This window comes from Anolis sagrei, chromosome 1 (assembly GCF_037176765.1).
Source record: "Anolis sagrei isolate rAnoSag1 chromosome 1, rAnoSag1.mat, whole genome shotgun sequence".
In the NCBI taxonomy this organism is placed as follows: Eukaryota; Metazoa; Chordata; class Lepidosauria; order Squamata; family Dactyloidae; genus Anolis; species Anolis sagrei.
The window spans coordinates 28898238-28911294 of record NC_090021.1 but is presented as its reverse complement, the minus strand read 5'-3'; the positions used below and the strand labels follow the sequence as shown (position 1 = coordinate 28911294).

General features: G+C 36.8%; 1 protein-coding gene across 1 annotated transcript in view; it reads right to left on the bottom strand.

Annotated features, from left to right (window-relative positions):
- The window catches only part of LRPPRC (leucine rich pentatricopeptide repeat containing), a 133381-nt gene that overhangs the window by 19314 nt on the left and 101010 nt on the right, over positions 1 to 13057 (bottom strand). The window contains exons 31-32 of the mRNA XM_060754387.2: positions 10449 to 10537; positions 2755 to 2959 (exon numbers count right to left, since the gene is read on the bottom strand). Coding sequence (XP_060610370.2) covers positions 2755 to 2959; positions 10449 to 10537 — 294 coding nt within the window. The remainder of the gene's footprint in view (positions 1 to 2754; positions 2960 to 10448; positions 10538 to 13057) is intronic.

Sequence of the window (13057 nt, the reverse complement as noted above, 5' to 3'; positions counted from 1 at the left end):
TATTGATAAAACTATAACACAAATAACTATACTTTATGAGATGCTAATAACAGTATGGAGCCCCCGGTGGTCCAGTGGGTTAAACAGCTGAGCTACTGAATTTGCTGACGGAAAGGTCGCTGGTTCGAATCTGTGGAGCGGGGTAAGCTCCCACTGTTAGCCCCAGCTTCTGCCAACCTAGCAGTTTGAAACATGCAAATGTGAGTAGATCAATAGGTTCCGCTCCAGCGGGAAGGTAACAGCGCTCCATGCAGTCATGCAGGCCACATGACCTTGAAGTTGTCTACGGACAATGCTACGGACAATGGATATGAGCACCAAACCCCAGAGTCGGACACGACTGGACATACTATCAGGGGAAAACCTTAACCTTTACGAACAACAGTGTGCTTAGCAGACAGACAGGCAAAAGTGAAAAATTGATATTAGGCTTTTCTGTGTGGAAGATCTCTTCTCCAATACTGACTGTGTATAAGGTTCAATCTGATTTGCAAACATCTCCACAATAAGATTCAAATAATCCAGATAGCTTTTTGTGAAAATTTAGCATCGCCATTTTGGGATTATAAGGCTTTCAAGAACTGGGCTCTTAATAATAATAATAATAATAATAATAATAATAATAATAATAATAATATCATCTTGTTGTGTTTCAGATTATAATAATAATTCCCAGTGGTGATTGGCACACTGGGTGCAGTGCCTAAAGACCTTGGCCTGCACTTAAACACAATCAGCGCTGACAAAATTACTAGCTGTCAGCTGCAGAAGACCACCTTACTGGGATCTGCATGCATTATTTGCCGATACATCACACAGTTCTAGACACTTGAAAAATCTCCGATGTGTGATCCAATACAACAGCTCGCAGAGTGATCTTGTCTGCTGTGGACTCATCTTGTTGTGTTTCAGATAGTTATAATATAACTTTATTTGTATTCTGCCCTATCTCCCCAAGGGAATGAAGTTTGTTTTCAGGATCTGAAAACAGAAAGCATGGATCTGAAAACTGACTTGCTTCAATCTTTTGACCCTAATAATTTCTACCATTTTATATGATCTTACAGGAGATTCTCACTGAGCTTAAGTCCATAAGGCAGTGATACCCATAAAATCTACAGATCTGCTGGCAAAAACATACAACTGTACAAAATTAAAAGTAAGAATCAGATATCCAAATAACTATTATTCATAGAGGTATTTGGAAAGTATGTTAAAACATAAAAGGTAAAGGTTTCCCCTTGACATTAAGTCTAGTCATGTCCGACTTTGTCCGACGCTGAGGTGGTGGTGCTCATCTCCATTTCTAAGCCAAAGAGCCAGCACTGTCCATAGACAACTCCTAGGTCATGTGGCTGGCATGACTTCATGGAATGCCGTTGCCTTCCCGCTGAAGCGGTACCTATTGATCTATTCACATTTGCATGTTTTCAAACTGCTACACTGGCAGAAGCTGGGGCTAACAACGGGCGCTTACCCTGTCTGTGGCTTTTAACCACCGACCTTCCGATCAGCAAGTTCTGCAGCTTAGCGGTTTAACCCACTGCACCACCATGGCTCCCATCTTAAAACATATTAAGCATTTTATCAAGAGATAAAGTCAAACTGAATTGGGTTGTTGTAGGTTTTTTCGGGCTGTATGGCCATGGTCTAGAGGCATGGTCTAGAGGCATGGTCTAGAGCCATGGTCTAATGCCTCTAGACCATGGCCATACAGCCCGAAAAAAATCTACAACAACCCAGTGATTCCGGCCATGAAAGCCTTCGACAATACATCAAACTGAATTATTTCTGATCCTGTTAGATTGCTCTGTTTTAATGATATTTCCTATGCTATTATAAATTTTCATCCACCTTGTTGTACCAAGTACTCTTCAATCAGCCCGTATTTTGGCCTCCCCCCCTCTAGTTCTTTTGTTGCTTGATGCTTGTCTATTATTGGTATGTTTGTTTTATGCTTTTAAATTGCATTTTGTTATTGCTCTGCTTTTAATTGTATGTTCCCTGGGCTTGGCCCCATGTAAGCTGTCCCAAGTCCCTTCGGGGAGATGGAGGCGGGGTAGAAAAATAAAGTTCTTCTTCTTCAAGAGGGGGGGGGGGGGGCAAGAGAATTTCATAGGACTCTATGAGTTGATACAGACCCAAAATATACAGTAAATAAAGTATGACTGGACCACTTAATCTGGTCAGAAATAATATGTGTGACAACATAATCGGAAAGAACGAGATGCTGCAAAATTGGAAATAAGAATTTGTAATTTTTTATTTGTATTATGAACTCGTCTTTCATAATCAGTGAGATTTTGCATGTCCAATTAGCATATTTCTAACTCTGAAAAACTGATTGCGTTCCACACACAACACATTCAAATCTTACTACTGCAAAGAGAAAGGTTTCCATTGCCTTTGTGGAGTTGTGTGTTGTCCTGTGAATTAGAGCACTAACAAAAGACAATAGGCATCAGCCTAAGTCAAGGCTCTGCTTAGGTGGGCAGAGTCTGATAAGTGTGCATGTTTGACATCATTAACTCAAAGTTCACTTTTCCAATAATAACCTGCCAGCTTCTGCATTGCATTAAATGGACTCCTGTCTCCATTGTTTCCAGGATAAGAAATCTCAAAAGCAGCCAATTGTAGCATCCATTTAACTATTATGGAGGGAAAGGTTATTGTTATGCAAGGCAAGTAGGGTCACCATATTACCTTCCCCCCTGCTCAAACAATAGAGGCAATATCCACTACAGAGTTGCTTACTTCTTGATGTGAGCCAACACTGTGTTATTGATGAAAAGCATACGTGACAATTTAATAGTGCTGCAGAGGTTTTCCATCATCTTCTCAACTGTGCCTATGCTCTCCAGATCTCCTTTCTTCGCCAAGGCTTGAACAAGCCGAGTAACTGCCAGTGGAGTGGGTACCTTGTCATTTTCAAGAAGCGTCTTGAGGGTAAACATCGCATCTATTCAGGAGAATATGGAAAATGAAAATAAAATCTCTTTATCTAAGAAAAGAATCTTGGACCTTGACACGTGTGATATTATATATTATGAATTTAATTGATAATAGCAAACTCTCACATATATTCTTACTTTAACTTGTTGTAGCTCTTTAATGTAACATTTTTAAAATCACATATATATTTGCTGCTTTACTTTTCTCACATTGTCACAAGGCCTCCTTTGTTTCTGACCAAGGATGGGTGCAAAAATGTAAAAGTTATTTTTTTACAAGACTTTTCAAGATGGAAATATATTCTTCATCAATGTTATGGAAAAGTTTGACTTTTTGGGAGGAAGAATTTTAGAAAAAGGTAAGCCTTGCAGAAGCTAGCAAATCCTAACTATAAACACTGCAGTGTTTTTCCTTTAAATCCTTATGTTTCTGGTACTAAATTAGGGGTTGGTACTTTCTTTTTCTGAAAGGTTGCTGATTTTTAGCACCTGCATACAATTCAGGGTGCATCTACACCATAATATTAATACAAATTGACACTACTTTAACTGCCATGGCTCAATGCTATGGTATTCTGGGATTTGCAGTTTGGTAAGCCACCAGCAGCCTTTGGAGTTGGTGGCTCCAAAGAGTCATGCCAGTCACATGACCTAGGAGGTATCTACGGACAACGCCGGCTCTTTGGCTTAGAAATGGAGATGAGCACCACCCCCCAGAGTCGGACACAACTAGATTTAATGTCAAGGGGAAACCTTTACCTTTACTTACAGCACTCTCTGGTGGAGAAGGCTAAAGATTTTGTAAAGCACTGAACCAATGGCAGTTAAAGTGGTGTCAACCTGCATTAATTCAACAGCGTAGATGCACTCATAGTCTTCTCCAGGATAGGTAACTTATACCGAATAAATTCTGTCAATGATTACAGATTGTTGAGAATTTAAAAATTCTCAAAGTAGAGTGTTTTTAAATAAACAGAATGGAAAACAAGTTTGAAGTCCAAGTTGAGTATCTCTCATCCAAAATGCTGGGACCAGAAGTATTTGAGATTTGTCCAGATTTTAGAATATCTGTATATATGTACACAATGAGATCAGGAAATGGTACCCAAGTCTAAACATGAAATTCATTTGTTTGAAATATACATTATATAGATAACAGTTTACATAATTTTGTGCATGAAACAAGATTTGTATACATTGAACTATCAAGAGAACAATATTCTCACTATCCCAGCTACTTGGAATATTTTGGATTTTGAAGTAAGGAATGCTCAACCTGTATAAAAATAAATAAATTGAGGGAGCAAGTGAATAATAGGTTCACTGTTCCCTATTTCTAATACATATCTCGCTCTTCCTTATTGCTGTGTACCTTCAAGTAATTTCTGACCATATTATTTCCAGTCCTGCTTATAAGCTACTCATGCTTTCCATGTTGTTATAGACTGTTTCTCATTTGCTGAGATTCATGCAACACATCTATATAAAGGTATGACAGTGAGAAGTAAGGGTGCTATGTACAGTTTGGGCAACTGTACCTTAGAAATGAAAAATTGCAATGTTTGGGGATCATTAGCTTAGGTAGAATTAAAAAAAGAGGAATATTTAAAATCATGCTAATGTGGAGAAGTAGACAGGGAGAAGTTATTCTCACTCTCATAATGCCAGAGTCCCAGTTTGTTCAATGGCAGAAGATTCCTGACCGAAAGAAGCAAGCATTTCTTTGCATCATTTCATGCTTAAACTATGAAATTTCCTGCCACAAAGATGTAATTTTAACTGCCAATTTGAACTGGTTAAATAATTTACAGAGGAAAATGCCTAATAGTAATGATGGTTCTATTTTTTTTTCCAGGATCAGAGGAAACATACTTCTGATTTGAAGTTGCTAGGAAACGATAGTGGAAAAGGGCTACTGTATCTATATCCTGGTTAAAGGTTTATTGCACATATCTGGATGTCAACTGTGGGAACAGAATGATGAATTGGAGAGGCCTTTGACTCAGCATGGAAGTCAGCAGACTCCTGCGAAGTGTTGGTAATTGATGGTTTTAAAGCTATGAATATTCTTGGTTATTTTCTTTTCATCTGGTTTTACAAGTTGCTGTAACATTATTGAAAATAATGACAAAGATTCTTCTTCCTGGGCTTAACTAAGATCCGATAAAAAGTCAAAATCAATAATTGTATGATTTGAAAAGTAATGGCGGGGACTATTTTTGACACTTAATTATATTGACATTGGCAAACATAAAATGACAGTAAGGAAATATGGATTAGAAATTATGAAAACAAGTTATATATATTATAACAATATAAATACATGAATACATGGTCATGCTGTTATGGTATTAATATATTGTGAATGCTCTCTTGCTAAAAAGTAGGCTCTATTTTTCATTAAGCCAACAGCAAAATGAAAAGGCAGAAGGAAAGTATGCTGTTACCATCTAGCTAAATTCTCATATCTGACCATTTTTCTTTGAAAGAAAATTCAAAGCTATTGCTTGCATTCTCTGAAATTAGTAGTATTTTAACTATTTCAAGAAACCAAATATATAAACAATATTTTGATTACAGTTTGGAAAAGACATATAAAATGAATAGCATATTATTGCAAACAGGTCATTGTTATTGTACATTTCACTTTAATCTCGACTTTTAATCTATGAACCCCACCTCCTCCAAGACAAACTGAACCACCTAAACTGGGCTTTACAGGCCAATGGATACTGACCTTTAGGAAGCTAGTGAAAACCTGGCTGTGCAACAAAGCTTTTGTGGAATGATGTCTGAGACCGACAATCGACTAATGGTACTGATCACAATATATGGACTGAACATACGGACTGAGTTGGATACAATTTAATCCTGGCCAACGGCTTTTATGTAATTTTATGTAATTTATGTAATGTAATTGGTAACTTAATGTTGTGTATTATGTTTTTGATTTTCAGTGTTAGCATTGAATCTTTGCTGTTAACCGGTCTGAGTCCCTCTGCAAAGGTAGAGAAGATCGGGATATAAAAGTTTTAAATAAATAATAAATATTCCACCACAGATATCCGAAGAGCTGCAAGACCGAGAACAAGCCACGAGAGTAAAAACAAGATCCACCCTGAGGAAAAGTGTTCTTGCCATACATCAAGAGAACCACTGACCGCATAGGGAAGCTGATGAGGAAACACAACTTACTAACTATTTACAGACCCACTAAGAAAATCCAACAAATGCTACATTCAGCAAAGGACAAGGGGGATCCTCTTGTCTCTACAGGAGTTTACTGTATACCATGCAGCTGTGGACAAGTCTACATAGGGATCACCAAACGCAGCATTGCCCAAACACGAATCAAGGAATATGAAAGGCACTGCAGACTACTTCAACCAGAGAAGTCAGCCATAGCAGAGCACCTGATGAACCAACCTGGACATAGCATATTATTTGAAAACACAGAAATGCTGGACCACTCTAACAACTACCATGTCCGGCTATGCAGAGGAGCCATTGAAATCCACAAGCATGTGGACAATTATAACAAAAAGAAAGAAACCATGAAAATGAACAAAATCTGGCTACCAGTATTTAAAAAAACAGAAAATAAAGAACAACACTCAAACACAGAGGAACTCCAAACAAGAAACAATCAGGGACAGCTAATCACCTGTCAACAAAGGATTCATCCAGGCACTAACAAGCCACAACTAAAAACTGTCAGGCCATCAAATGCTAAGGTGGCCAATTGAAACATTCATACCTAACTCCAACAGACAACAAGTTATTTCTCCTACCCCAGACATTCCACAGATATATAAATTCCATTTTGCTAGTTTCCAACAGACCTCACAACCTCTGAGGATGCCTGCCATAGGTGCAGGCAAAACGTCAGGAGAGAATGCTTCTAGAACATTGCCATATAGCCCAAAAAACCTACAACAACCCAGTGATTCCAGCCATGAAAGCCTTTGACAATACAATTTCTACTTTAACCCTTCCAAGCCTCTTCTATCCTTCCAAGTTTTTATGTGTGTATGTGTGTGTGAAAATGCAAAGCACATCAACATATTGACAAAAAAAGTCATGGGGACAAATTTGGATCATTTGCTTACAGGGAAATGTTCTAGATTTCTACTTCTTCAAATTTGAAGTGAGGAGCCTATGATTGTTAATATATATTCTTCTTTGATTTTTGTTTCAAGTACCAAGATGGAAAAACATATACACATACAAATAAATATTCATGAATGACAGCACTGACAGCTGATTTCAAGTGACAATGTTCCTTGTTGTTGTTACTATTATGATGCCGCTTTTTCTCTTTAACAAAGACTCAAAGCGGTGATTATGTCTATCCAGACACTATAGCTAACACTTGTGATTGAACTTTTCATTTCCTATGTTAAGCATCTGTTTACTCTTCCAAATCTCTTCATGTTTTAAAATCAGATCTATCTAAGGCAGTGGTTCTCAACCTGTGGGTCCCCAGGTGTTTTGGCCTACGAGTCACAGAAATCCCAGCCAGTTTACCAGCTGTTAGGATTTCTGGGAGTTAAAGGCCAAAACATCTGGGGACCCACCAGTTGAGAATCACTGTTCTAAAAAATCCAAAAATGGCTTTACTATTTTAAAACAATGAGGATCAGAGAGAAAAAGATACCCTATCAAGTACATACAAGGCTTGGCAGAACAGCTTTAAGCAGAAAGTTCCAAAACTCTATTGTTGTCAGAAATGGAGCAAAAAGATAAAAGAAATGTCCAAGAGATCCAAAGATGTGATGGGTTTTTAACAGACTCTTGCCTAGTATGTCTTGAAATCATAGAATCATAGAGTTGGGGGAAAAAACCATGTGGGCCACGCAGTCCAACCCTCTGCCAAGAAGCACGAAAATTGCATTGAAAGCAGCCCTTGTTTGCTTTGTCTTATTTGTTTGCTCCTGCCTTCTAATTTATTTATTTATTTAATGCATTTCTACCCTGCCCTTCTCTCCCCGAAGGGGGACTCAGGGCGGCCTCACACAAGCATCAGCATATAAACAATTAAAAAAAATACATTTAAAACATTAAAAATAATTAAAAACACATTATATAGTTCATTAAATGATAAATTAAACATGCTAATTAAAACCAAATCCAAGTCAGAGTAAATAAATCCAATATCGCAAATATCTTAGGTTTCTTTCCAATAATCAAACACCAAGTCTTTAATTGTCTTCTAAAGGACAGGAAGGAGGTGGCCAACCTGATGTTCTTAGGGAGAGAGTTCCTAAGACATGATGGATTTGAGTTGCTTTTTCCTGGATGTGCTGATAAGGCCATTTGGAGAGTTATTAACAAGATTTACAAGGTCTGTTTTTGCAATATCTTGTGTTGATGTTTGGGGTGTTAGTGCTTCTCTGGAGTAAAGTCTAACGTTTTACATAAATTTAGTATTTATTCAATTAGAGGTAGAACTCAAATATTACGTAAGGGCAGAAACCTGGATAAGTGAAATAAATGAATGCTGCTTTGAAAAGTAAGACAAAAAAGGGGAAGTTTTGAAGGAGAAGTAGACAATGAAGACATTGAAACTGTTAAATATTTTCTATATCTTGGTTCAGTCATTAACCAAAATGAAGACTGTAATCAAGAAATCAGAAGAAAGCTACGAGTTGGAAAGGCAGCTACAAAGAAACAAGGTAAGAACCTCTGGTGAAAAAAACATACCATTAAATACTAAAATCAGAATCACTTAAGCGATAGTATTTCTGATTTCTATGTATGGTTGTCAATGCCAGGCAATTAAGAGAATTGATAGGAAGATAATGAACTCATTTCAAATGTGTGCTGGAAGGGTTACACAGATATCAGGGACTGCAAAAAAGACAAATGAATGAGTCCTAGATGGAATCAAGTATGAACTTTCATTAGAAGCTAAAATAACTAAACTGAGGTCATTGTATTTACAGATATGATGAGATAAAATGACTCAGAGGGAAATGGTGATAATGCTTGGTTAAGTAGAAGGAAAAGGAAAAGATGGCAGTATTATAACTGGTTGCTTTAGTCAATGAAGTCGTAGTTTTAAGTTTGCAAGACCTGAGATAGGACTGTTGATAACAGGGGACTTTGAGGTTTTTCATTTAAAGGATCATCATACATCAAAGTCAACTTGATGGACAAATTAACAACAACAACATGAAGTTAAACCATGTAACAATTTGCATTCAAGATGACTACTTGGATACAAGTATAAAAGAAATGGAATCTGCCTATAGTGTTCAGTTATGTGTGAAAATATATCTCCATCAGAGAATTAGGTTATTTAATCATAGGATTCAGGTTTATCAAGAATTCAAGCACATGTTCCCAATATGACCTTGATTCAATGTTCCCAGCTCCTAGAACAAATGTAAATCTGGAAGAGTGGATGACAACTTAACAAGAAGGAAATTGGACAGATTAAAGTCAGAGCTATGGTACAGTTCTGAATCTTTTTTATACAGCATTTGTATGAAAGTGAAACTGGTATTAAGAACATTCCACTATTTATACTGTGATGCATTCTTTGACAGGAAACTCAATAATGCTGAATATTTGGACAATAGCCTTCCTAGAATGCATTATTTTGTTAAAACAATGTCTCAAACAAAATAATACTTAAAAAATCCCAATTACCTACTTATATTACTAAAAAATCCCACTCATTCAGGATATTAAAAAAAAACACCTTGCATTGTGTGAATGAGTTTTCATTATGGTCAGCCTTATGAACTTCAGGTAGCCTTGTTTTGTTCCTATAAAACTGGTATGTTCAGTTTTTTAAAGGGCCTCATTATTGATGTCAGACAACTTTATGTGCAAAGAAGGAAACTGATTAACAAATAGAGCTGTTCACCATTGCATTTCTAGGCAGTTATTTTGCTCAGCCAACGCTGAGATAGGACTGTTGAGCGCAAATGCACAATGTATATTTCATTGCTTTGGGTAATGTAAACTATTAAAAAGTATTAGATTAAGGTTTTTTAAAATCAATATTATAATCATTTAGTGCACAACCATGCACATTTAACACTCAATTTAACTCACTTGATATCTTGTACTACCAACACAATGTGCAGGAACAAACTGCTGGGAATTGTTTCAGATGCTCTAAGGTATGTTAATTTCTAAAGCAAAATGACTTGTGCTGTGAATTTTAACGCACTTGAAAGCCTGTAGTTTCTCTCGTTCTGGAGCACAAATTTTGCATGTCTGAAGAGCAGTGATTCATCTTAAGAAAACCCATCTTGTGTTAAATGGAACGGAAACTGGACTAAGTGGTCAAATGACAAGTACATTCATATTCAAGCTGTATTATAAATGCATGTACAGTAATTTACGTCTCTCAGCTACCACAAAAGGCGCTTGATAAGCAGGTAATTTGCTAAATGGACTCCTTTATCCAAGTATTCGAAGGGCGTTACAAGAAAAATCTGCAGAGGCATTAATGTGACGTAAAGGTCAAGCATTGTGACATACCTTTCAAATAATCCCGCCTAACTTGCGTTATGATGAGGAGGCTGCTGGCAGCATCGTTCAGCACGAAGCCCTTGATGTGGGTCTCAGCGCTAAAAGAAGCAGACATTTAGAAAGGAATTACTGACATGCTTCTGATACGATAATAAATGGTTGAGCACCAAGGTGAAATTATAAAAACTACTGTTCGTATGTTAAAAATATTGCTGCAAAATATCGACCTGGAGACAGCTTTTGTGTTATCCTGTCAATGGTTATAGAAGGATAATTTTTTTGTGCATTCTGACAGATGACAAAGTTGGAAATGAGCAACAAAAGAAACAAAGTACAAGATTTTTTTTAAACAATCGGTTCAGATTCTTGAATGCTGACATATTAGATGACTAAAATAACTGCATGCCCGGCATTGTTCTGCCATATCCTAAGCGGGATACTTTTTTCCTCCTTTTAAAACAGTCACCATAATTATAAAATGTAAAACTATTCTTTCTGAAATAAAAATGAAACATTTATTTTCAGCACTGTATATTTTAAATATAAACTAAAAGGATATTATGAACCAACACCGTATCATTTGGCTGATTTAATTTTCAAATTTCTGTCATGTAGATGCATACAGTTTTTTTTTAAAAAAAATCTTCAATGTATTGCCACCATGCCGTAAAAACTAAAATTCATCATTCATCAGTTCTGTATCCTTTACAAGAAAAAAAACCCACACAAAACCTTTCACAGGTATATAGCAACAACAAAAACTTGGATTTAATAATATTGGTTAAAGCCTTTCAAGAAACATACACTCTGAGCAGATTAACCAAAAAGTCTTTTTCTCTTTCTGTGCGTGCTTTGAAAAGCCTAGAATATTCATAATGAAATTTAGAATTTTCTCTCTTAATATCTCTGGATAACATTACAAGGTTCATTTTCTAGGTTAGATCATTTCCTCTGGCCAAAGCTGGTATAGGACTGCCATTTGCCATATCAACAATCAAGATAAACCATAGTGATCATCTTGTGGCAAACAACTGAGCAGCCTACCTACTTGAATTTATGAGTTGAGCGGATTGGGAGGTAAGCAGGGTCATTGCTAAATTATTCTCATCAATCCCAAGAAAATCCTTCATTCAGTTCACAATATGACTATCCTCTCAGTCACTTTCAGCCTCTGGGCCCAGCAAATGCAGTCAGTGGACTCCGGATTTTCTTACTCTCTCAACCAATCCCCTTAATCCCTGCCTAAGCACCCATTGCTCAGTTCCGCTTTTTTCCTTTTGTCCCATCTGTCAAAGCGCTTAAGTCAACAATTCATGCATGAGACTGTAAATTACATATAACAAAGGATTTACTTTCTCCAATCTTGCAATCTTTAGTGTGATTAAATAGATGTTAGCCACTATTACAGAACTAATCCCTCATTCCAATACTACTACATTTCTATTTTGGAACTGTACCTAAAATTCATCAATGTCCTACAAGAGCCAAATGCTCCTAAATGACCAGAAGCTTCTAAAAACATATGTCTTCTGAAAAGAGTTTGCATTTAAAATATTCTACTTCTGATACCAAATGCTATAGATTTAAAAACGACCACCTTGGTGAACAACCACACTAAACCACGAGTTATTTTATCAATATTGTAAAATGAGGCAAACTTCTCCAATACATCACTGTGGACTTTCCTGTTATTGACATATACTGAAACATTTTAATCTTTTCCCTAATGTGTTGCTTCATGTTTACGTGCATTCAAGTGTATGTGCATGCATGTGAGACAAGTCACCTATCGTGTATTAATTCCACAAGCAAAAAAACCTTTAGAGGTGGTTTTGCCAGTGCTTTCAGAATACAGTCTACAGCCCTGCTTAAACTGGGGGGTCCCAACCCCATATTCGAGACCGCAATATTTAGCTCAATACAGTAAAAGTTTTCGGAACATCACTTAGTGGTTGTTTTTAGACATTTAAATGAACTTGTGAAGTGTTTCCAGTGGATTCTGCAGCAGATGCTTCAGCTACACTTCACAGAAGCAAAATCAGTCTGTTTAGAAAGCCTTGCAAATGTTGATTTGTTATAAGTGAATCATGCTTCAGAACTACGGTCATTATCATGAAAATCCTTTGTTCTGATACACTCTGCGCATTTGAAGATATATTCAGGAGTAGCAGTGTTGGCCATGCAGCAAAATACAATAAAATACAAAATCTACAAAACAACAATAACTATAGAGGTATCTCTTTGCTACGTTTGGCTCTTCCGAAAACAACAAAGGAAGATCAACTGTTTGAAAATCTAAGGCCACACTCCTCTTTGATGTAAAACTGACAGCTTGTTTGAAAAAAAGTATTTATGCTTCAACTGTTTTTATATTCACATCATTTCATTTGTTCCATTTCTGATATAATGCTATGATATATGATATAACAGAAGGGTGTGCAAGGTGCGACTCCCCAGTTGTTGAACTGCAACCAACACCAGTTTTTGCTATGTAGTTAATACTGAAAAAATGCTGTGGTTTGCAAGCAGACAATTTCTGGAAATATCTGGAAAGTCACTCTTCCCAATCCAGTTATGTGTACAAGCCTCAGATCTTGTGTATCAATTCCGTGGCCACT